Raw genomic sequence first — 24626 nt, 5'->3', positions numbered from 1 at the left:
AATTCAGTAAGAGATAGCTTGCCTTTAAGCGCGCGAAAAGAAATTTTCCGAAGCTCACCCATACGCTCAGTTGATAACATGGACCGCGTGTCTACCTTATCCAAAACCGATCCAGAATCCTGGGACCTCGGGGCAGACGCGCCAACATAAGGGGGCGGAGAGCGATCTAATAAATGAAAATCATCTTCGAGATTAGTAAGGACAGGATAAAGTGGCTGGCGGACAGCATATTGACCCGAGACTTGCAACCTACGCTCTTTCTCTGGTCTCTCCGCCAGTTCTCTTTCCTCCCGACGCTTCGCTTCCTGTGCTCTCACATGATCATTTTTCCGTTGCTCTTTCTCAATCAGCGCTTTCTCACGTTTCTCTCGCTAACGCACTTCCTTCACCCATAACCGTACACATTCAAACATATCTTGCCGAACACGCCGTTTACACATACACTGTTCCACATACTCAATCTTACGCATATCAAACGATCCATACAAAGGCCATCGTAACTCAGGATCCTTTTTGGTATATTTCCTCCACACTGTGCTGTACATTATAGAGGAAAGACCATGCTTCACATACATATCCCTATTAGGAGTCCCCTCTGGGGGGGCTGGAGCAGATTCCTCGAGATTTAACCGGTTTCCAAAGCAGCAGCACCACTTACGGAGTGCGCTAAAAGCAGGCATGCTCAAAAATAATGCAAAATGTGCAGTATTATCAAAAATGGCACTTAAACTTTGCGCCGTTCAAATTTAAACAACTCCGGAGAAATATCTCCACATTACCTGCCTATATGTGTTGCAACCCATATATTCTCACAGTAATCAATACAAAATATGACCGGTCATCACAAATCAAACTCAAATAGCCAACCCAGGCTTCAAAACTCGAAGCAAGTACCGTACAACGGTTCTTACCAATCAAGAGTGTCCAGATTCCAACTGCCAAGTTCCAAAATTCGCCCAAACGGCTGTCACACGGCAAACCAACAGAAGAGGTCTCAGTCGAGGACCGGCGCCACCCAGATGGTCAGCTCGGAAGGGAAGGAAGAAAACCTCGGGATGCCAGGACTAAAAGACGCCGCTGGCAGTGATCACATCCCCGGCCAAATTCCTCACCTTCGTCACGACCAGTCCTTCGAGCATCCGAGTCTCCGATGAGCCCCACGTGACGGGCGCCAATTGATGAGTACAGGCCCCAGCTAGGCCCGCAGAATACAAGGGTTCGCTCTCCCGTAACAAAAGCTAGAAGGAAGTTGGCACGGAAACTGCAAATACAAAGACAGGGTTTATTAACCCTTAAGGGTGGTCCTACAACCTACACAACACTCTTCAGTATTGCATAGAGTAGCACAAAGAACTTGCGTACGTGGTCCCCTTTTATACACAACAGAGGGGCTCATAAGTGGGTGGATACAACATAGAGCAAAATTCATTACCATTTATGGACATTTTCGATACAGGATCAATATGTGGGCGGAGTTAAAAATTTCCTGAGCCCGCAAAAACATGGTCAAACAAGGACTAACCGAGAACAGATGTGGTCAAGTCTGGACATGCGCCAGACGGACAAAGGAGCTATTTATAGACTGTTACTAGGCAGATTACAAGAGCAACTAGCGAAAAGGTAGGACTCTTCTCGTGCAAAGCACATGGAGACATGACAATACAAAATGGAGTCCAGACTTTAGTCAGCATAAGACAAGAAACATGCTTTAACTGGAGAGAATTCATGTCTTTAGTGAATGCTTAATCATATCGCTGTTTTAATTTTCAACAGAACCATTAGGGAACCTCCTAAGCAAATCTGGGATCCATTACCATCTTTATGCGGATGACAATCAAATCTACCTCAAGGTGTCTTCCGCACACGATCTCTCACTACTTAACTCTACTCTCAACTCTATTCACAACTGGATGTTAGCTCACCAACTCATTCTAAATCCCGCCAGAACTGAATTACTCCTCCTTTCTACCTCTCTCTCCCCTCCTCCTGTTCAATTTTGGATGGATCAGCTGAACCTACTCAACAACAAACCCATCATTGTTGACAGCGCTAAATCCCTAGGTGTCATTCTTGACATAAGACTCAACCTAATCTCCCACATCAACTCTATTGCTAAGAACGCACGTCACCAGTTGCGCCTTTGATGGGGGATCCGTCGGTTCTTCCCGGAGAAAGATTTAAAAACCTTGGTACAATCTCTGGTTCTCTCAAGGCTGGATTATTGCAATTCTCTTCTGACGGGCCTACCCATATCCCACCTCTCCCCTCTCAAATCAATCCTCCATTCAGCAGCTCGCTTCATTTCAGGGTCTAAACGAAACGACCACGTCACTCCTATCCTGTCCGCTCTTCGATGGCTTCCAATCGAAGCAAGATCTATTTACAAAACTGCCTGCATCACACACAAAGCCTTACACACGTCCTCCCCTCGTTACATGGCGAAATTGTCCGGTGGCTCTCCTTCTCGCAATGCGGAAAAGTATCTGCATCAGCCCCCCGTCTTCAAAAGGGAAAGATCGATGGCGCAACCCTTCTCAGCCAATGCGGCGAGAATCTGGAACTCGCTTCCCCCATTCCTCTGTGCCACCTCCTCTACCCAGCTCTTCAAAGCTGACCTCAAATCTCTTCTCTTCCAAAGACACTTTCAGAACTAATACCTTCATCCTCAGGCCCCTCTAGGAAGTTGCTCTTCATTGTAAATTTTTACTTTTTCCTGTACATTCCTCACCTATGCGTGCTGTGTTGGATTTTGTGTTTGTGTACCCTTAATTTTAAGTCTCCTGTTTATCTTTGCAATGTTCTATTATGTAACACTTTTCTCGTGTAACGTTACTGGCTCTATTGTACCGCGCTCTGTCACCTTCGGGTGATGTCCGCGCTTTATCAATATGCACTAAATAAATAAAATAATTATATAAATAAAAACGTTTTTCTACGGGCGGGCCATAGTAAACTCGCGCTGACAGAGACATATGGTTACTGGATACCCCGCCCTCTCCCCACCACGTTAGCTTGTGGAATATTCCATCAAGCGTCGGCGAGGCGTGACGTGACGTGACGTTACGCACCGGCTGCACTAGGTCTTGGACCTGAAACTGCTTCTCTCTAGATGCTGGTGAGTTCATCTGCGAGGCTGCGAACGCGAATCCCTTTCTATCAGCCCCGCTGATTGTACACGCTAAAAGAGTTGCGCAGTGTCCTCTCAGCTCGGCCTACGCACTCCCAAACCTGCATCGCCCTCAACTTCTGCACTGCAACTGCCACACCTTAGCACTCGCTGCCAAATAAAACCACAACGTTTCTGAGCGTAAGACCATACCAACGAACCTCTAACCTGCCAACAGATGCAACGCCTCCCGCAAGCGTCATTGACGCGCCGAAAACATCTGAATAATCTCCTGGGCAAGCACTCGTTCCCCGCTTACCGACCCTCAGAAACACCCTACCAGCTGCCTTGACACCTGGACCGCCCCTTTTGCCCAAAACGCCTAGTACAGAGCTAGCGTCGCCCCTTTCAACAAACCTAGATTCTGGTTATTGCTAAATCCGAAAACACTACCACGTTTCTTTGTTATGTTCCTCTAATTCCTAGTATTTTACTGGCTGCTTTCAGTGTCGTCTTTGGAACTTACACCACATCAGAGGCGCAACTAGAGCCAAATTGCGGGGGGGGGGGGGGGGGGGCTAAGAAAGAATTTCGGGGGGGGGGCTGAATCTTTAAGCAATAGGCAGAGTGGAGCTGCAGGGGCTCTTAGAAGGGGTGAAACAACAGCAAGGCCTCATTCACATGCAAATGGTCTTTTAAAGACCCGTGAAGTGCTCGGGAGCGGCTGTGTGTGTGCCCGGGAAGCTGTCTCATCCCGGGCGCCACACATGAGGGGGGGGGGAGGGGGGCGGGGGGGGGCAGAAGCCCTTTGAGTCCAATAGGTGTTACACCACATTAACTCAACTTCGTCTCGCGCTATTTCTATACCTGACACTTTTTCACACTCATTAGGGTTATTTTTGTTGTTTTTTTTTAAAGGTATTTAACACCCCTTGATCGCCAGGCAACTCAGTAGGTTACTGGGGGAGTTTGCAATTATACCATCCCATTGAGGGCCGGCCCTAAATCAGGTTGATCGGGACAGCGCCCTGTGCGGAAAGAACATTTGGGGGCAGATTTACAAGCCCCCTGCGCCACTTTTAAAATGGGAAAAGTGACGCAAAAGTGGCGCAAGGAGCTTGTAAATCTGTCCCATGGTGTTTGATGTGGGGCGGGGTTCGTTGCCTGTGACGGCAGCAGGCGTAAGGAAGATCGGAGGATGATGTCCAAGCCTAATGCAGGGCCTGATATTACAACAGCACAGCGAGTGTCCAGTGACTTTTCTTCCCCGCTTGCACTAGCACCTTGAGATGTTTTGGTCCAATAAACAAAGAGCGCAGTGGTGAAAGTAAAAGTCGCACCTCATACTACGAACACATTTGGTGGGCTGGTAGCACTACTAGGGAAGTAACAATTAACTAATGAATCGTGGTGCCACTCGGTAATAAAACACCCCACTACCGTGGGTGTGTGATTACACTACAATCACCTCGTGCTACAATATGCTTAAGGAAATATACCCCGGCATTCCAATCATTTAATGCTGTTTAGTGTCATATTTATAAGATTTGCTAGAAGATCATTGTTACTTTTTCACAGGTTGCACAAATACAGAAGAAAGTCATCCATGTTAAATGGTTTAATCTCATTGACTATAAAACAAAGGAGGGAGAGAGATGCAGTCGAAAAAGATTCAATCGAAAAGAAGGGGGAGAGATAGAGAAAGGAATAATTCAGGGCAAAAGAATTTCCTATTTGGAAAAAGACCCATCACTCACCAACCTGGTTGGTGACATGCTTCATCATCTGGGTCCCACCCTGACCGCCGAATGCCGTCAGGGTGTGCTTCGACGCCTGGAATTCCAGCGGAGCGGGTTTTCGTGTGTGTAGGTGAGTGAAAACGTGAATGATGAAAAATAAAAGTGATATATTAAAAGTGTCAGCGGTGTGCTTCCTAATAATTTAATATGAAGCCACCTGGCACGATTAAAACCTGTGAATAGATATCGTAACTGTTATTAATGGCCAGTGATATCAGTGTTGGTATGTGTGTGTGGTCAACATGTTTCAACCTTTCTAGTAATTCTTAGGTTTTCGTCAGGACCAGGAATTTGAGGAACTGGGGGGGTCTGCACTCGCTAAGGTGCACCCACACCCTGAACCTCTGTGTACTGCATTCTTATTAGAGAGTAGTTTGTTGTGCCTCCAAGCCGTTCTTGAAGGATGATTCGGATCTGTAAAAGTAAAATCCGAAAAAAGAAACTTTCTATTGGAATTATTCCCATTAACTCTCCACGCTCACTTATTGTGGTATGCGATATGCAATGTGAGTCGTTGCATGCAATCTATTGTGGGTTGTTGAGGGTGGTTTTTGCATGTCTCAATCCATGTATAGGGCATGCATTGTTGATTTGGCCAAAAAAATTATTATTAATATTCTCGCATCACGTGCATTAGATGTGCCTGTCTGTTGGCAATACAAGAAGGGCATGATGATTCACACTGCTATCAAACATTTCTAGTGCGCGTATATTTGTAAAAGTTTGGACAGAGACAAACAAATAAAGAGTGCTCAAGGACTCACGTTAAAAATGCTAAATATAAAGCCTCATGGTTCCCGTGGGGAGCGTGGGCTCTGACCCATTGCTGTGATAGAAAAGGAAACAACATTTTAGGCTTGATTTGTCTTACCTTGATCTTGTAAGGCCCTTCTATAGTTGGAGTAGGGATACACTTACGTTCTCTCACCGGTACGCCCGTTTACACACCTACTTCGGGGTCCCACAGTTACCGAATGCTGGCGCCGTGTCTATCACGGTCGGTATTTAAGAGAAAATGCTTCCGCCCTTGTGACTTGGGGTGTGGTTTAATTGGGTCATAGGGATCAAGGTAAAATTCTGTATTTTGTAAAAAAGTGATAAGGGTTCTGCAATAAAGAGGTGTTTATTTGCAGATATTTGCTGAGTCATAGGGCTCAGCATAAAATTCAGTAACCCGTATGAATAGTAAGGGCTCTGCAGTAAAGAGGTATATTGCAGAGAAAAGGTAACAATGGATTCTGATTGAAACCTGGGTGTGTGTTATAACAATAAAGTGAGAAGAAGAGATAACAGAGACCAAATTCATCTACTAAGTACTGAGTTCCATGGTATATTGTCGTTCAGCCCTGTTATGTGGGTTGACAGACGGTACACCCATCTTTGTTCCTTTTCAAAGAGTGTATTCGGACTTTCGACAGATTCAATAACAGTCCAAGTCATATCATTTGGAGTGTGGTTATTGCTGATAAAATGTTCAGTCAATTTAGTAGTCGCTTTCTTGCATCGGATAGTACTACGATGCTCTGTTATGCGTTGTTTAACTTTACGAGTGGTCATGCCTACATAACGTAGATTTGTTTTATACTCATATCCAGACCGGGGGTTCGGGATCCTCATTACCCTCACTCTCTCTATTGATTTTTTGGTTAATCTCATTGACAACATGTAAATTCCATTTCAATTTTTACAGAAAGAAAGCAAAATTATTTATACAAGGACTGAACACTTTGATGATGGCGTTTCCAAGTCCAAATAGTACAGCAGTTTTCGGTGAAAGGCAACAGCCAACACGTTTCGTCACTGAGGTGACTTTTTCAAGGCTGTATGATAGTAAAAACGTGTTGAATTTACATTTACTGAGTAATAAGTTACTTAATTCTCCAACCTACACCTAGTGTAAAAAAAGAACAATGAAGAAGAGGGCGTACGTGTATAAGCCCATAGGTGAGAGTAAAATAGAAAAGTGGATGGTAAACCAGCAATGATTAGGGAATTAAGACTGATGTAAAGGCATGCAGATAGAGTGATAAAGGACGAACCATTAGTTTCACATATCTGCTAGAAAGTAAACGGTCCAAGGCGTAAAAGAAGGAAGAAAAAAGAAAACACCAGCTGTGGTAGGTCTTACTACTGAATTACTAAATCAAGAGGCTGACCTTCAACGTACAGACTCGAGGTTGAATCAGGTAAGATACAATGCGTATGGCGCGAAGACAAATAAACGGTCCGGAGAGCCTCTAGGTGTCAAATTTGGCACGAAGTGTGAGCAAGAAAATAAGTATGTTAGAATGGGAAGTCCCTGGGTCCATCGTTTAAAAAAAAAAAAAAAAATGAGGAAAAATGAAGATAGATTGCATCCTCTTAATAGTTGAAACTTAATTTTTCAACCAGCGGAAAATAATTTGTAATTGGTTTCAAGTAGTAATAGAAGTATCAATCAATAGTAGCATGTACTGTTTAGCAATCTTTAAGCTCTCACGCTTCACTGGGAAAAGAAAAAAAAAAAGGAAATGTAAACCAGCAGGAAGAGGACAGACAAACAAATGTAAATTAAGTGTCCTATAATCACAAGGTACCAAAAGTGTTTCACAGCCTTTTTTTTATTCTAGATTTTACAGGAATAGAAACCACATAACGTGTAGAGAGTTGGTATCCATGAGGTTTATGAACTGCGCAATGTAATTGAAGTGGTCTCTATATAAAAAGTGCGTTAGATAAAGAAATGAAAGGGAGAAAAAAATTCTCAAAATTGTAACTCAAAAAGCGTGGACTGTGCCAAAAAATGCATGTTACAAGGCGTATCTTACTACGTTTACATGGGTCCCATTAATGTATTTTTAACACAAGCGTGAACCTACGTCGTTCATTTTTAAAAAGGCCATCAGAAGGCGATTTGCAAAATTGTTCTCATTCGAAAAAATTCCTCAGTTTCGGACCATGATAAGTCCCTGTAAATCTAAAAGACAGATATAATGTAGGTGTTACCCTCCATCTAACCAGATGTCCATGCCCCTTTATATTTGTTTAGAAATATAAAAAGTCTATTAAGGTATAAGTCTATCGAACTCCCAACAGGGCAAATACATTTCTCTTTTTCTCGTTGCACAACCAAGAGAGAGGGTGAGGTACTGACCTGTTACTTCGGTAGTAGCCACAGCATGTGTTTAAAGAACCGTAATTGGCTGTAACTGCCGTATTTAAGCAGATTACAGTTTCCGGAGACCAGGAGATAGTAAAAACTGAAACCAGACTAGATGTCTGTTTAGCTGTTGCGTTTCAGGGAGGAAAATCATTGTACACAGAGCCCTAACACGGCAGCCATCTTAGGCAGGTTGCAAGATTAGTACAGAGTATATTTAGAGAAATGAGAAAGAAGTGATATAGAGGATGTGTATAGAGTCGCAGAGCGCTGTGCAGATGAAAAAAGTTTAAGCCCCTAAGGAGCCGGATAGAAGAAAGCACACTAACAATTGTGTGTATGAGGTCAAGAGTTATACATTGTTCTACATAGAGTGTAGATACAATGCTCAAATTCTTCAGTTGCAAAATTAAAAGTAGGAACACAGTATCCCAAGTATTATTGTGAAATGAACAAATCATATAGATAGGCAGTACAAAACATTCTGTGTACTAGTTAATTTATAATACATAGTAAGGGGAGAAGAAGGCGGATATTATTTAAGTAAAGAAACTTATTTGCGATAATAAAAATATTTCCTAGTGGCAAAAACATAGCCTCAATCAGACCTTAGATATCGAGACTATGTGGAACTAAATTCAGAAGTTTGCAGAGTAGCAAAGACGCATAATACATATTGCACCAGTACATGAAGGATCATATCATATCTTGATTCAGATCTAAATCGCACATAAAGTATTGTTCTTATATATGTAATATTTGGGGATGTGTGTGTGTGTGTACTAGTGGTCTAGGGCAGAAGTTTGAATGTTATTCCGAAAGGAACACGTAGTTTCCTATTGATATTCAAGTCCCTTTCTACTGCTTGTAGTTTCAAGATCCATTGGGTTTCCAATCTTCTAAGAGCTAGTAACCTATCTCCTCCTCTGGGGTTATTCTGTACCTGTGTTATGCCATGAAATCGAATGTTGGTCATGGCCATGGAAGGGTGAGCTGTGTTAAAGTGTACTACAAAGGGCTACTCTGAGCTGTTGCGAATAGATCCGATGTGTTCTTGGATTCGTTCTTTTCGAGGTATAGGAGTACTGCCTATGTAGATGAGTCCACCATGACATCTTATACAATATACAACAAACCTGGTGTTACAGTTGATGAATTGTCGTATGTTGTGTTTGGTAGGTGTGTTGTATTGACATTCTGTCCATTTATTAAGAGCAAAGGGCAGACACTGCATTGTGTGCATTTGTAAAAACCCTGCAGTCTTTTTGGTAACCAAGAAAGGTTTTGTTTCTGTGGCAATAGATAACCGGGACATGTTCCTCAAAGTTGTGCTCCTTCTATGTACAATCCTAGGTTTGTTTGGAAAGTGTTTCGCCTCTGATTTGTCCAATGCAGTATATGCCATGGCTTTGTGTACTATATCTAGTGATGAATGTCAGCTCCCTGTCCTTTTTTTTTTTTCTCGAAGTAGTATTTTTATTTTTTAGTAATGTCTGATGTGGTGTTTCAAGTATTTTGTTTTTAGATAGATTTAGAGCTCTTTGTGAGTAACCCCTATGGATGAAGCGTTCTTCCAAATTTTGAAGTTCTGTAAGAGAAATGGAGTTCTCACTGCAGTTTCTCCTAATATGTGTCATCGCGCCCCGTGGAATGCAAAATTTCCTAGCTAACGTGCAGGAAAGTTTCAATTATATTAAGGAAGCGGAGGCGAGGATTAGGCTGTATCTTTCTCCATTTATTGTACTCCAGCAGCCTTTCAAAGAACCATAATTTACATTTAAAGCTACATTTCCCATGAACACAGGGAAAATGAAAACAGAAAATGTCCCCAACAGCATCAACCAATCCAATGCCAGGACACCTCATATCCTCCCCTGCGGGTGCTCTATCTTCCTCTTTCTTCCTGCGACCCTCTCATGGTAGTCTTCAAATTATTCCTGTTTGCCAGTATCCGATCCTAAGGTAAAAGAGAATTAGGTAAGCTCACGGGAGTAAATTTATATGCAACCACTTAACTTGTCAACTGGCACTGAGTAACATCATCATCATCCACAGTTCGTAATAAAGAACTTCCACCACAAAGATTACTCACCATACAAACGCAGATTTCTGGGAGGGTTTGAATGAAGACCGGGTGGGCTAATCCTCGCCTCCGCTTCCTTAATAGAATTGAAACTTTCCTGCACGTTAGCTAGGAAATTGTGCATTCTATGTCAGGAGCGGAGACTTCTGATTAGGCTAGTTTAAAGCTTGTCCACCACCAAAGAACCTAGAGACACTACTGGTTTAAAGTAAAATCTTTTGAAGGTGGAGTCCGAGGACCAGTCCGCGGCATTCAAAATGTCCTCAAGCCGTGCTCCCAGGGTAAAAGCCTTGGATGCCATTGCACCCCTTACAGAATGAGGTCCAAAACGGGAGATATCTATTCCAGCTTCCTGCATAACCCAGCAGACCCATCTCGCAATAGTAGGGGACGAAACCGCCCTGTGTGGCTTCGTAAGAGCAATAGACAACTGCTTGACGCCCTGTGGGCGTATATCTATTGTTGCAACCTCATAGGCTTTGAGTGCTCTAACCACACACAATTTAGGGACGTCAGGAAATGCAGGATAGGATACAGATCGTGAATTGCACTTAGTACGCCTAGAAATGTGAAAGGCAACTCCTTCCGGAGTGAAAACCCGGCCTGTGAGGTCTAAGGCCCTCACATCTGAAACTCTTCAACAAGAAATTAAACACAGCAACATTACGAGTTTAGCTGACATCTGTTTTCTTGATAAATATTTGTTAGATGGCCACGATCGAAACAGGTTCAGAACTTTGTTCACATCCCACAAAACTGAGCAACGTGGCTCCGGGGGGGCCGACAGTCTGATACCCCTCAATAATTTACAGACTAAAGGATGTTCCCCAATCAGACGATTATCCAGTGGAACATGGTCCGCCGAGATCGCTGAACGAAAGGTATTAATTGACCTATAAGCCAATCCCTCCTTCGCCAGCGAGGCTAAGAAGTTAAGGACGTGGACAATGTCCGCCCCCACCGTATCCACTTGTTGTCGCAGACACCAACTGCCCCATCGTGACCAGGCTGATCGGTATGTCTTATTGGTGCTGTCAGCTCAGGATTTAGCGAGCAACGTGGCAGCATCTTCCGAAAAGCCTGGGACTTTCCAGCGTTGCCTGTAACCCGCAAGGCCATCAGACGCAGACTGCCTGTGGTCAGAAGGCGGTGAGGATTCCCCTGAGGATCCTTGAGGAGATTGGAACTGAGGGTTATAGGGATTGGAAAATCCCAGGAAAGTTCCATCAGAACCGGAAACCAGGCTTGCGACCTCCATATCGGGGTAATTACCACTAGATCCGCCTGTTGTCTCCTCACCTGGGTTGATAACCTCATGATCATTGCAAAGGGGGGGAACGCTTAACCCAGTTCCTTGCCCCAAATTCTGAAGGAACGCATCCACTGCTAATGCCTCCGGATCCGGGCACCAACTGTAGTATCGTTTCAGTTGGGTGTCCAGCCAGGGGGCGAAGAGGTCCACTGAGAACGGACCCCATCGGACCTGGATTTCCCTGAAAACACTGGGTTGAAGTTGACATAGGCTGGTGTCCTTCCAGTGGCGAGAGCACCAATCTTCCACCTGGTTGGACGATCCCGGAAGGTGTTCCGCCAACAGGGATATCTGGTTGGAAAGACAATATTCCCAAAGATCGCGGGCTAGATTGGATAACGCTTTGGACCGAGTCCTGCCGAGATGGTTGATGTAGCGCACCGCTGCCACATTGTCCATCTTGAGTAGAACACAACTTTGGATCTTGTCCTTTGTCCAAAACTTCACTGCAAACGAACCTGCCATCAACTCCAAGCAGTTGATGTGCAGGGCTTTTTCTGAAGAGGACCATCTTCCGCCTGTAGATACTTTGCCGCAACGAGCGCCCCAGCCCGAGCCACTGGCATCGGACTCTTATTACCAGATCCGGCTTGGAACCGAATATCGCTCTGCCGTTCCATGCATCCATATGTTCGACCCACCATTGCCACTCTGTTCTAGCCTCCTCTGTGAGGGGCACGACTTGAGAGTAGGTGAGAGCTTTGCGCAAGTGAAAGGTTTTGAGACGTTGAAGGGCCCTGTAGTGTAGGGGACCCGGAAATATCGCTGGAATCGATGACAAAAGAAGGCCTACCACCCTGGCCAAGTGTTGTAGCAAAATTGTGGGCCTTGCTAGAGTGCGCATCAGCTCGTGTCTGATTTTGGACAACTTCCGAGAGGGCAGGGACAAGGTGGCCGCCACCGAGTCTGTCATGAAGCCCAGAAACTGCATTCTCTGTGAAGGGAAAAGGTCTGATTTGGTCTCGTTGATGACAAACCCCAGCGACTCCAAGTGGGACACCGCCTGCTGTAGGTGGACCACCAGCCTCTGCGGACATTGACTCATGATGAGCATGTCGTCTAGATAAATTATCAACCGATTGCCCTCCGATCGGAGGTGCTCCACCACCGGCTTCAGCACCTTGGTGAAGCACCACGGAGCGGAAGACAGCCCAAAAGGAAGGGAGGTGAACTTGAAAATCTGAGAGCCCCACTGAAACTGGAGAAAACGTCTGTGTGGGCCAAAAATCGGGATCGTACGGTAGGCATCCTTCAGATCCAGGCAGACCATCCAGTCTCCTTCCTGAAGCAGATCCCGCAGGAGGTGAATGCCCTCCATTTTGAAATGGCGGTAAATGAGCTACCCGTTGAACTCTTTGAGATTTATTATGGGGCGATAGCCCCCATCCTGCTTTTCTACTAAGAAAATGTTGCTGAGGAACCCCCGGGGGTGTAGAGTGGAGTGAGTAATCGCACCTTTTCGCAGTAAGTCTGAGATTTCGTTGTCTATTAGAACTCTCTGAGCCTGAGTAAAAGCTATAGGTTTGGGTCGAAGGGACTGCTTTGGCAGGTCTGAGTACTCTATTTGAAACCCTCTGACGGTTTGCAAAATCCAAGCGTCGGAGGTAAGCAAAGACCAATTGTGAAGAAAACATTGAAGTCTGCCCCCAAACCACACACCCCTCTCATTCTGAACTCTCACCTCTTTGATTGTTGTGTCCACCATCTCCTCTGCGGCGACGGGGAAAACCCCTGGTCGGGTAGAAGTTCCCGAATTTGTCTGGATCTTGATATTGTCCTCTGTGGGACTCGCCTTGTTTGTAGGAGGCTCTATTGTAGGGTCGGCCGGCCGAGCGCCCCCTGCCACGACCGGCTACGCCAAAAACACGCGGGAAAAAGATGCGTTTGCCAAGTTCCTTGACGAAGGGATCTCCAAAGAGATTGCCCTCCGCAATTCAGCCTGCTTCAGAAGTGGCTAGCTCTCCTAGCTTGGGGTCTATTTTAATGAGTATGGACCTGCGTCGCTCAGTGGATATTGCCACATTAGCATTGCCCAGAAATATAATCGCTCTCTGTGCCCAACCAGAAAGTGTGTCCGGGGAAATCAGAGTGCCTGAGGCTTTGGCGTCTTCGGCCATATCTAGAATTTTTGCCAAAGGCACTGCTGTGTCCAAGAGTTTATCTTGGCACGCTCTGCACGAGCGATCAATACCTTTTTTGGGGTCTCTTACAAATTTTGATAAGAAGGTGGACATCTTGGGATCTATTTCCGGATAGGGTAGGACGCGGGCACTCTGCACGAAGGCAACTACGCACTTCTTGATCCAGGGGCTTACGCAGTCTGGTCGCCATGTAGGCCGCCACTTTGGGGGCTGGAACCCATTGCGACGAGCGAGGATGTAACAATTCGTCAGGATTGAGCATGTCTGCACTAAGGTCTGAACACGCTGGCTGGTCAGGGTGAGATGGGCGCCATGGACGCTCTGACTCTCCATCCCCATCGGAAGTCTGAGGGGAGTCATCTGGGTCCAGTGTAGCTACATCATCGGGAACCCCAGATGGCCCCGTCGGACTCCCCTCTGGTTTACTAGGGGGTACAGAAGTCTTGGTGTCCAAGAATGCTTTCTTCAGGCGAGAAAAGGCGTCCAAGTCCACCCCTGTGGCCTCAGAACGCTTCCGTTTGGGCACTACCGCACTAGTGGAGGGTTGGCCTGGAGGTAGGGGAGTTGTATGCCCCGAGAGATCTTCCCTCTGAGTGATGGGTTGACATTGTGCTTGAATTAGGTCTATTTTCTTCTCCAGTGGCGCAACCACCTGGGACACTGCCTTAAATATAGAGGAGTCCATAACCTGACAAAAATGGTCATCAACCGGTAGGTACATGACCTCCTCCTCTTCATAATAATCATCGTACTCCATAAGGAATTAGTGTCAGGTGTCTGAACAGGCAAAATAAGTGGAAGCAATAAAGGGCAGAACCCTTGCCAAATCAGCCCACACGTATATGGGATCTATCACTCAGATCTGGGACCAAGCACCCTCTGTATCCTGAGGTTATCTTTAGTGAACCTGCCTGGGCCGGTCCCTTCAATTAAATTGCCTTACCCGCGACGCGGGTGTTCATGCTCCAGGCAGGGGCTCTTTACAGTAAAATTAGCCCAAACGCGTATAAACACTCAAACGATCTTCCCCCGCGGTTGCGTGAGTCCGTCTGAACCGCCGTGATCATTGGAGCGGAACTAGACGACTCGCGGCCGCCCGGGGGGTAAAGCTCTCAGAGGAGCTCAAGCGAGAGGGCGCGTGGTCCCCTAGCGGCGGGAGGCCGCACCGCGCTAAGAGCCTGAGGTGGAATGCCGTGACCGTGAAGGAGCGGAGAGACGCTCCCGCGGTAAATCTATAAACGAAGTTGGCAATTAGACAGTCAAAACAACCGCTAAGCAATTCCGCTATGACAAAATGGCGCGTAGGCCATTATACTGAAAATTACAACATATATCAGTCTGTACTATGAAGAAATAAAATAACACTCATCTGTATGCTGCTGGATCAGCGAAGAAAGAGAAAGATGGAGCGCCCGCAGGGGAGGATATGAGGCGTCCTGGCATAGGATTGGCTGATGCTGTTTGGGACATTTTCTGTTTTCATTTTCCCTGTGTTCATTGGAAATGTAGTTTTAAATGTAAATTATGGTTCTTTGAAAAGCTGCTGGAGTACAATAAATGGAGAAAGATACAGCCTAATCAGAAACCTCCGCTCCTGACATAGAATTGTGTTTATCTGAGAAAGTGGGTGAGCACTAGTTGCGTGTAAAATTGAGTTACATGCTGTAATCTTTCTGAAAAGTCTTGACATGATCTTGTTCTCTTTGGCATAAATCACCACGTCTAGAACATCTATTTCTTCTTTGTGTAGTTTGTGAGTAAATTGCAGATTGTATGTGTTGTTATTCAGATGTTCCACTAACATTTGTAACTGTACCTCATTACCTGCCCAGATGACAAATTGTCAATGTACCGACCCCAGTAAATGATGTGCTGAGTCACTTCTCGTGGGCCAGCCGCCCACAAATGTTTATGTTCAAAGTTGCCTATGTAACGGTTGGCTTATGATGGTGAAAATATTGAGATGATTATGCATTTCTTTACTTCTCGTGTCCCAGATATGCTCATCCGAGCCTTTTTCAACAGTTAACATTGACTACTACTGATTTGGTGTTCATCTAGGGGTCTGAAGTCATGTTCTAATTGTAATATCTTTTTATTATAGTGAACCCTGAAGAAGGACTTTTTAACAGTCCGAAATGCATTGGGTATTATGTGACTTGCTACCAAGGATGTATCTATGTATTTTGACGTGTACAGAAAAAGGCTCGGATGAGCATATCTGGGACATGAGAAGTAAAGAAATGCATAATCATCTCACGTGTGAAAGAAAGTTAAATCAATAAATGAAGCATCATTAACTTGCTCGAGTTCCTCGATTACTTTTGTCATAAACGGAAAAATATTGCATTATCAATTGGGACGATCCCATCCTAAAGCTGTGCACCGGGTTCAGCAGTGAAACTTCGCTACTGTTATTCTGTACATTTTCAAGGCGTGACACAAGGGTAGATCACGCTGCCCGTAAGCACGCTAACAAGACCAAAGACGGACAATTCAATTTAAATGGAAGAATTTGGTGTGCACTGCAAACTTTCTTCACTTAAGAGTTCACAGGCAGAAACACCAGTGGTGTAACATTAGCCCCTGCGGTGCAGGGGGCCTCAGCTCCAGGGCACCCCTCACTCAGGACACTGACTGGATCTGGGACCACAGTGATGGGTGAGGGAGGGCCTTCATTTACTTCACAGGGGGCCTTTTCAAGTTTCGTTACACAGCTGAGTAGCACTACTAGAGAGTGTGAAACAGAGAGAGAAAAATGATGATGTTAAATGAGGAGAGAGAGCAATATACAGAGATGTAGAGGCACATTTGAAACCGTGAGAGTGAACAGTGAGAGAAGAGGAAAGCAAGCAAGGGTCTACCAGCTGATAAAAAACAGGCAGTGAAAAGAGGATTACAGAAGAAGACAGGGCAGAGAAAGTAGCAACAAACTGATACAGAAAAATGCTTAGGGTGACAGAAGTTTGAGAAGAGAAAAAAGGTAAAGGGGGCATTTAAAAAGTAAGGTAGAGTCAACCAAGAAAAAGCATGTGGGGGAGTTAGAGGCTGAGATGAATGACCAGGCAGGAGAGAGAGGTGGGAACAGATGGAGAAAAGGAGACTGAGAAAGAAAGTGGTTTAATAGGGAGTGGACAGATTACGTGAGGGTTCATTAAGTAATATGCATGTCAGAGCTTTAAATCCCACTTCCAATGCACCATTTCTTCGGAAATATGGTGCTCTTTCATGCAGTGGAAAACAGCAACTTCACTGGCTGCACTGTGTTGCATAACATGTGAGTAAATCTGCCCATCAATGGTTTGGTACAGGTGTACAGACTTATATTTTGTCTTGCACCTTTCTATAGTGCTCTGCTGCCTTTAATCTAGGGTTGCTCTACTAAAATAACATATGCATGTAAACAGTCAGACTGGAAATCGCTATTTTTTTTTAAAAAAGAAAATGCAATTTTTTAAGGAAACTAGGAAATTCATCCAAGTCTCCAGCACAGAGCGTTTGTCTGGCAGGTTTCATTGTGGCACTAGAAAAGTTTGGGATTTGTGCACACCAGTCATGTTAAGCTTTTCTTTTTTTTTTTTTTTTTTTTTTTTTTTTTTTATTATTCATGACAGTACATTAAAATTCGTACATCACATACAGATTTTGGCAGTGGAAAAGTATCATTAATTAATTGAAAGAATACAAAAAAAAGAAAAGAACATTATTCCTTAATAAATAAATCTCGTATCTCCGACTTCAATCATTCTCTAAAAAATTTGTTAACGATCCCCAAATTAATAAACCAATGCGTTTTTTCCTAGCTCCCCTCAATGCATATAAATTCCACTCAATTTCATAAATACGATAGAGCTTTGATCTCCAAATACCAAAAGTAGGAGCGTCTGGAGATAACCATTCTGAAGCAATACATAACCGTGCCACAGTCATTGCGAGAAATAAAAAATACTTATAATCTAGCAAATAGCTATCCATTTTATCCTCTGTACCCAGTAGCATAAGTGTAGGTGAGATTTTAAAAGGACATGCTAATAGCAACGATATAAATGATTCAATTCCCTTAAAAAAATCAGAGAGTTTTATACAATAAAAAAAAAATATGCGCAATATCAGCGTCCGGATCCCCACAACGAAAACATTTTCCATCATATTTGTTTCCCCAACTTGCCATGCGTTTGGGAGTATAATATAACCTAAACAGAGTCTTATAAACTTGAGCTTTTAAATTAGCGGCAAGACAAATTTCTTTTGACAATTTTAAAGATTCAGATATATCAATTTGAGGATCTCCCAACTGTTCTATCCAATACTGATTATATTTGTGTAAATCATCGTTTCTGTATTCCATCAAAGCTTGATAAAGTGAAGCAATCCTCTTTTGAAGACGAATCCCTTCTAGTATATTATTGGGAGATGCCGCTATCTGATTTTTAAAGCAGAAGTCTCGAAGTTGGAGATATTTAAAAAATGAGGATTGGGAAAGCTGATACTTCTCTAACAGCTTGGCATATGTTAAAAATATTGCTTTAGTGTCATATAAATCACCAATTTTGGAGATCCCCTTTTTGACCCATATTTTCGCATTGTTGTCCCAAAAAACTGAGGGGAGTATTTTATCCGCATCGAAAGGTGTGTAATATGAAATTTTACCAAAATTAATCAATTTCTTAATATTTCTCCACACTCTAAACGCTGAAACCAATACCTTAAAGCGAGTATGCTTATAGTAATGACCTTCCAGTTCCTTTAATAAACAGCCTTTAGCATGCTCTCCCACCAACAAAAAGAAAATAGAAGGAGCTTCCGCCTCATTTTTTGGGGGATCGCCAGTCAAAATATAGCTCATTTTCTGCAGAAAGCAAACATAATAATAATATAAAAAGTCAGGCAGATTTCGTCCACCTCTTTCTTCTCGAAGAGTTAACCATTTCATACCTCTTCGGATCTTACCAGGAGCCCAGAAGAATTTTCCACAGCTAGTTTGTAATTGCTGTATCTGTTTATGAGAAAATTCAAGTGGAATACTACGAAATAGATATAATATCTTGGCAAGAACACTCATCTTAATAATATTTCCTCTGCCAACTATTGATAGTTGAAGTCGGCTCCATCTGTCTAATGATTGCTTGATTTGGAGTGTAATTTCTTTCCAGTTACTATCTGTTATCTCTGACATTTGAGTTCTAATCTTAATACCTAAATACGTAACCTCTTCTATTACACGCGGTTCGTTAAACTGTATACTTTTTGTACATAGTATTTGGGTCTTAGCAGAGTTTAGTTTATACCCTGATATAGCTCCAAAAATTCTAGCTAAAGATTCAATCTCCACTATTGATTCCCTGGGATCGGTTGTCGTTATTGCAATGTCATCTGCATATGCAAATACTGAATGAGGAATACCTGAAGCTACAAACGGTTTGATATGAAGCGAGTTTTGTAAACTAATAATAAAGGGATGGATATACAATGCAAAAAGTAAAGGTGAACAAGGGCACCCTTGTCGTGTCCCTCTAGTAATATTGATCTTATCAGATTTAAGACCCATAGCAGCAATTCTCGCATTAGGAGTTTTATACAGGGCTTGAATTGCAGTTAAAATAGCTTTCCCAAATCCCATTCTTCTCATCACTTCCCATAAATAATCCCATTCTACACGGTCAAAAGCTTTTTCTGCATCGAGCAGTATCAATGCCAAGTCTCTCTTTTCGGTTTCTGCAATATCAAATAGGGTAATAACCTTATTAATATGAGAAACCGTTCCTCTTTTAGGTATAAAACCGTGTTGGGAAGTTGTAACTAATGACGAGATAACTTTGGATAAGCGATTCGATATCATCTTTGAGTACAGCTTACTGTCGCAGTTAAGTAGGGATATTGGTCGATACGAGCCAGGCAGCTCTGGTGGTTTCCCCTTTTTACTAAACACCACTATGGATGCTTCATTCCAAGTTTTTGGGGCCATTCCCTTTTGTGCCATCCTAAATGTTTCGAGCATCACAGGCTTCATTGACTCAAAAAAACATTTATAAACTTCCCCCGGGATGCAGTCTGGACCGGCAGCTTTGCTATTTGGAATGTTCTTAACTGCAATCTCTAATTCTGCCATAGTAAAAGGGCTATCCAGGGCTTCTGCATCTATTTCAGTTAATTGATTTATTATACCCACATCCGGGATTTGAATTATATTAGGCTTTGATTGTTGAGTATAGAGGTCAGAGTAAAATTGATGAAAAATATCTAGTATAGCCGTTGGTGATTCTTGTACTATCCCGAATTGATCTTGTAATTTGGGAATCAGTCGGGAACTTGTTTTCATTTTTAATCTTAACGCTAATGAGCGACCTATAGCTTCACCATATTCATGAATATGTCTTTTATTTATTAAGTATTTCCGAGCATTTTCTTCCGCCCAAACCCCAGTTATCTTCGCCTTGCATTGTGCAATTTTTGCTTCGGCTATAGAAACCTGTGATATGTTGTCAAATCTTTTTATTGCTTTAGCCAGCTCTACTTCTGCAACCTTTAATGATTCATAAAGCTCCCCCATGTGAGATCGTAATTTATTTTGGTTGTATAAACCAAAACTTATAGTTTCTCCTCTAAAACAAGCCTTAAAAGTGTCCCAAATTATTGAAATATGAACGGTATCTAGATTAATTTTAAAAAATTCTGTCATCCATCCCCTCATATAGATTCTATATTGTTCGTCTAAGCAGAGCTTCCTATCGAATGAAAAACTCCTTATACCTCTATAGTCCCCTAAAACAGAGCATTCCAATAATAAGGGGGAATGATCCGAAGTGACTCTAGGAAAGATTTGTATCTTAGTTTGATGTTGTATAGTTAAGGACGTAAAAAAGTAATCTAACCGAACTAATTTCTTGTGAGGTGCGGAATAAAAAGTATATCCCGGGAAAGTAAAATGCCATTTACTCCATACGTCAATCAACCCATGATCAATTACTAAATCGTATAGAGCCTTAAATACGCGTGGTTTACGTCCATTATAATGTTCTAAACCAGCCATTAGCTCACCAGTATTCAGATTAATATTAAGATCTCCACATAAAATTAACGGAGTTTTCCAATCAGCAAGTTCAATATTTAATTGTTGCAAAACTTCAGCCTCATCTAAATTGGAGCCATAAATTGTACAGATGGTAAGAGCCATTCCAGAGACTATAATTTCTAATAAAGCCCATCTGCCCCATTTATCCGCTAATTTACGAATCACCGTACAATATCCAATTCTAGAAAGAATCATAACCCCTCTGGTATTATTAGTTTGTTGAGAAGCAACCATCAACGTATAACCCAAATCTGTTACCAATGTCCTTCTGTCCCAAGATAAATGTGTTTCTTGTAGGCATACAATATCGGGACAAATATATCGTATTTCTGCAGCTATTCTACGTCTTTTATTGCTACAGTTAAGCCCTGAAACATTAAATGAGCAAATCTTAATACTACGTTTCATGCTAACTTTTTATTATTTTGTTTTTTAATTTTCCACCACATCAAAGGATAGCCAATAACATTACTTAACCAGTAATTGAACAATTTTATACCTTGGCTATTAATAAGTAAAACAAACATAGCCTTTTCAACGCCATCACTCTCCCTTGTTACTGTCATGAATTTTTTTTTTCCATTACTCCCCCACCCTACCCAAACCCTACACCTTACCCAGTGACCCTTGCCCCTCCCAGACCCCAAACCATCCCACAGCCTCTGCAAGGGCCAACCCTCCCATCCCTGAAGTCGGGCTTTAGGACACAGTCCTATGGATGGATGTGAGCGTGATCCCATCACTGCTGACATCCACGGCAATCCACAGAGAAAAAAGAAAGAAAAAGCTACACAGGCCTCCCTACCCGGTATCCAGTATCCTATGGTTTCTAAACTAATCACTTAGTCAAATATTAGGCATTTGATTAAACAAACGTTACCAGAGAGTCACAAAAATTTACAATACTTATACATAAATTAAGGATCCTTCAATGCTTGTAGATATTCCTTGGCTGAGTTTACATTGGTAAAGAATCTAGACTTGTCATTATGTATCACTTTCAGTTTGGCCGGATTCATAACATACGCCTGGGCACCCTTTTTTTTAAATAAGTCCACTAGTTGTCGTAGCTGCCAGCGAGCGTCCATTGTGTACTTTGAAAAATCCGGTGTAAAAAAAAAAGTGAATCCTTCAGCCATTGCATGAGTATTGGGCCGAGTTTGCTGAAAAGCATCTTCTCTAGCTCGGAAGCTGTTGAAAGCAACAAGAAGTGGCCTTGGTCTAGGTGGATTCTGACCAGGGCGTGATTGAATTTTGAACGGAAATCTATGAGCTCTTTCGATTTCCCGCTCCCAGTCCCATTTATTTAGTTTCGGAAACGCCTTCTGAAAAAGATCTATTACGAATTTCCGTGGGTCCTGCCCTTCCTTACCCTCCGGAACTTGCATTAGTCTCAAGTTATTCCGCCGAGAGCGATTTTCCATTTCGGCCATTTTCCACAATACATCCTCCTTATTGCTATTCAAAGTTTCGGTGACCGATTTTTGTTTAATCAGTTCATCTTCAATATTAGAAATCCTAGTTTCAGCCTCCGTAAAGCGCTCTCCAAAATCCGACTGTACTTTCACCAGCCTTCTTATTGAGCCTTGTAATTTACGACATGAATTTTGTATTTTTTGACTTTCTAATGCCGTTTTGTCCATATGACTCAGGATCGTCTGGTAAATAGTTGCAAGAGTAATGTCCCCGGTTTGCACTTCCTGAACATTTTGAATGTCAATATGACTCTCCATCATGGATGCCTCAGAGACATCCCTGACTGTGACTGGAGTATCCCCCTCCTCATACTCGGCGCTAGCATTTGCTTCGTCCGCATCGGACTCAAATTCATGTTCATGTTCAAATGCCATTTGCTTTGCACACTGGACGGCTAGCTCCTCAGAAGAGGAGATTGAATTCTCTGAAACTGAATAAAAATCTCCAGATTCAAGCTCAGACGAACCAGCTGGGATCGTCATTTCAGTAATTTTCTCCCCCTCTATGGATACTCTGGCACCAGATGGGGTTGTTGGGTTATTAACCCCGGTTAGACCATCGATTGTCTCATTGGCAACAGTCTGAACCTCACTCAGAGGCAATACCAATCCTGCTTGAAAATCGTTAGGTTCAATATCTTTACGTTTTTTCTGCTCAGCAGCTAAAAATAAGGTAGCTATAGCCTGCTTAGGTCTAACCACACCCCCAGCTATAGAGTCTTTCTCACCTGGCTTGGAAGGCTGTGACTCCATAGAGGGTCCCGATTTAAGTTCCTGCAAACGGGCTTTCCGAGTATGTTTCGGGGCCATTACAGCTCTCCTGCGGCTATCTGTAGTCTGTCCCGCGGACAAAACGCTAAGTTGCACGCCGTCAGCTCTCCACCGGCTGTCTGCTCCGTGCTCCGTGCTCCGTGCTCCGTGCTCGCCAATCGCCCGTTACGTCAATTCACTGCACCTGTGTGGCTATGTGGCTGTAGTCGCTCAGCTTGGCTCAATACTCCGCGCTCAGCGCACTGAAACTCTCCGTAAGCCGAAGGGAAGCAGCCGGAACAAGCAACCGGCCGGTCAGCTGCTCGATTCTGCCAACGCGGTAATGGACATCCACTCCCCTGAAACCATCGCCTCAGAAGCAGAAGCTCCGGGAAAGTAGCATTGTCGCCGTAGTCGTCCTCACTGAAAGGTATGTGAAACCGGAGTCACCTTTCTCCAAGTTACCGGACAGGCAGCGAGGCCGTTAACCGTTAAGCCACGGTTGTCAGCAGAGACCAGCTCAGCCTGCCTACACGACCAGTCGTGCGGACGCCATCTTGCCCCCCATGTTAAGCTTTTCTAATAGGCCTCTTTCTTCTCCATTAACTGAAAATGTTGAAATAAAAACTTTACAGAATCAGTGATTGCAATAAAGTCTCTCCATTGTATGACTATGCCTCCTTCCCAGTCTGTCTCACAATCAGCTTCTGAAGTTCTTTTACCTCAGGACATGGGGCACTGCACAGGCAGCAGGAATGAGAAAAGAAGGCGACCTAATAAATTAAAGGATCAGCTTGGCTCTTAGAGCCCATGCACAAGCTAAGCCCTAAAAATATTTGCTATGTAAATCGCTAAAAACATTGCATAAAATATGATAGTCTCTTTAAAATAAAAAAAGTATATGTGAACCCTGAATATGATCTAGATTGGTATAAAAAGAGAAACATTATAGTCTATTAAATCAAACACAATAGTTTTTGTTACAGCTGGTATTCTGCACACTCATATCTGAAGGTGACTTCAAATGCCAAAGTGAAGACAAGCCTTGGTAATGCATCAGTTTTGCCTATGTAATCAATAAAGAACTGTTTTCCTCAATCATCATCTGGAAAAAGAATGAGCTCCCTTAAGACAACACTGGAGTGGAGAGGATGTGGCGCAGTGGCCAGAGCTGCTGACTCAAAAACTGGGGATCCCTGTTCAAATCTCGGCAGCGCCGCACACCATCCTGTGATTCTATGGAAATCACTTAATCTCTCTTTAAGAGTTAAAGGGAAAACCGTATGAAAATTTAGTTCCACAAAAGCGGATTTTCACAGTATTTTGGTGGCGGGAAACTGATAAGAAAAGCAGAAGAGGAACAAGCATTGGTAAATGCAGGAAAATATGCTACAGCCAATAGAAATGGGGGAAAGGTAAGTGGCACACTCAGTAGCCAATGAGAAGCCAGGAAAGAGAGGAGGCGGGGTGTAAGTCTGTTGTAGATAAAACGAGGTCCGCAACAGCTTTCTTCTTTAAGTTGCTTTATTGAGATACAGAGGAAATACAAGAGCGGACTCTCCACAGCAGAAGCCAACCGCAACTGCCAAAGAAGAGAACCCTGAACCATAAAGCAACACAGAACATAGGGAAAGGAACATTCTACAAACCCAGAGAATGCTCAACATGAAAAGAGAACCCAAGACATGTACTACACATCTTCTTTCTTTCTAATGAAAAAAAAAACACACCTCAACACACAAAATCTTG

The 24626-nt window shown here is 43.3% G+C and overlaps 1 protein-coding gene across 8 annotated transcripts in view; it reads left to right on the top strand.

The window, feature by feature from the left end:
• The first annotated feature begins 2979 nt into the window (after positions 1–2979).
• Positions 2980–24626, top strand: part of GPAT2 (glycerol-3-phosphate acyltransferase 2, mitochondrial) — a 1263238-nt gene continuing 1241591 nt past the window's right edge. For 3 of the 8 annotated variants that reach the window (XM_085634208.1, XM_085634204.1, XM_085634200.1), the window contains exon 1: positions 2997–3115. Coding sequence is in view for 2 of the 8 variants with exons in the window: in XM_085634205.1 (XP_085490331.1) it covers positions 3110–3115 (6 nt within the window). In the remaining 6 variants the exon portion in view is untranslated. Of the gene's footprint in view, positions 3116–24626 lie in introns of all 8 variants that reach the window. The other 5 variants (XM_085634201.1, XM_085634205.1, XM_085634203.1 and 2 more) reach the window with 5 other exon arrangements.

Source organism: Triturus cristatus, chromosome 11 (genome assembly GCF_964204655.1).
Source record: "Triturus cristatus chromosome 11, aTriCri1.1, whole genome shotgun sequence".
Classification (NCBI taxonomy): domain Eukaryota; kingdom Metazoa; phylum Chordata; class Amphibia; order Caudata; family Salamandridae; genus Triturus; species Triturus cristatus.
Note: the sequence above shows the minus strand (reverse complement) of the source record. Positions and strands in the feature narration are given on the sequence as shown.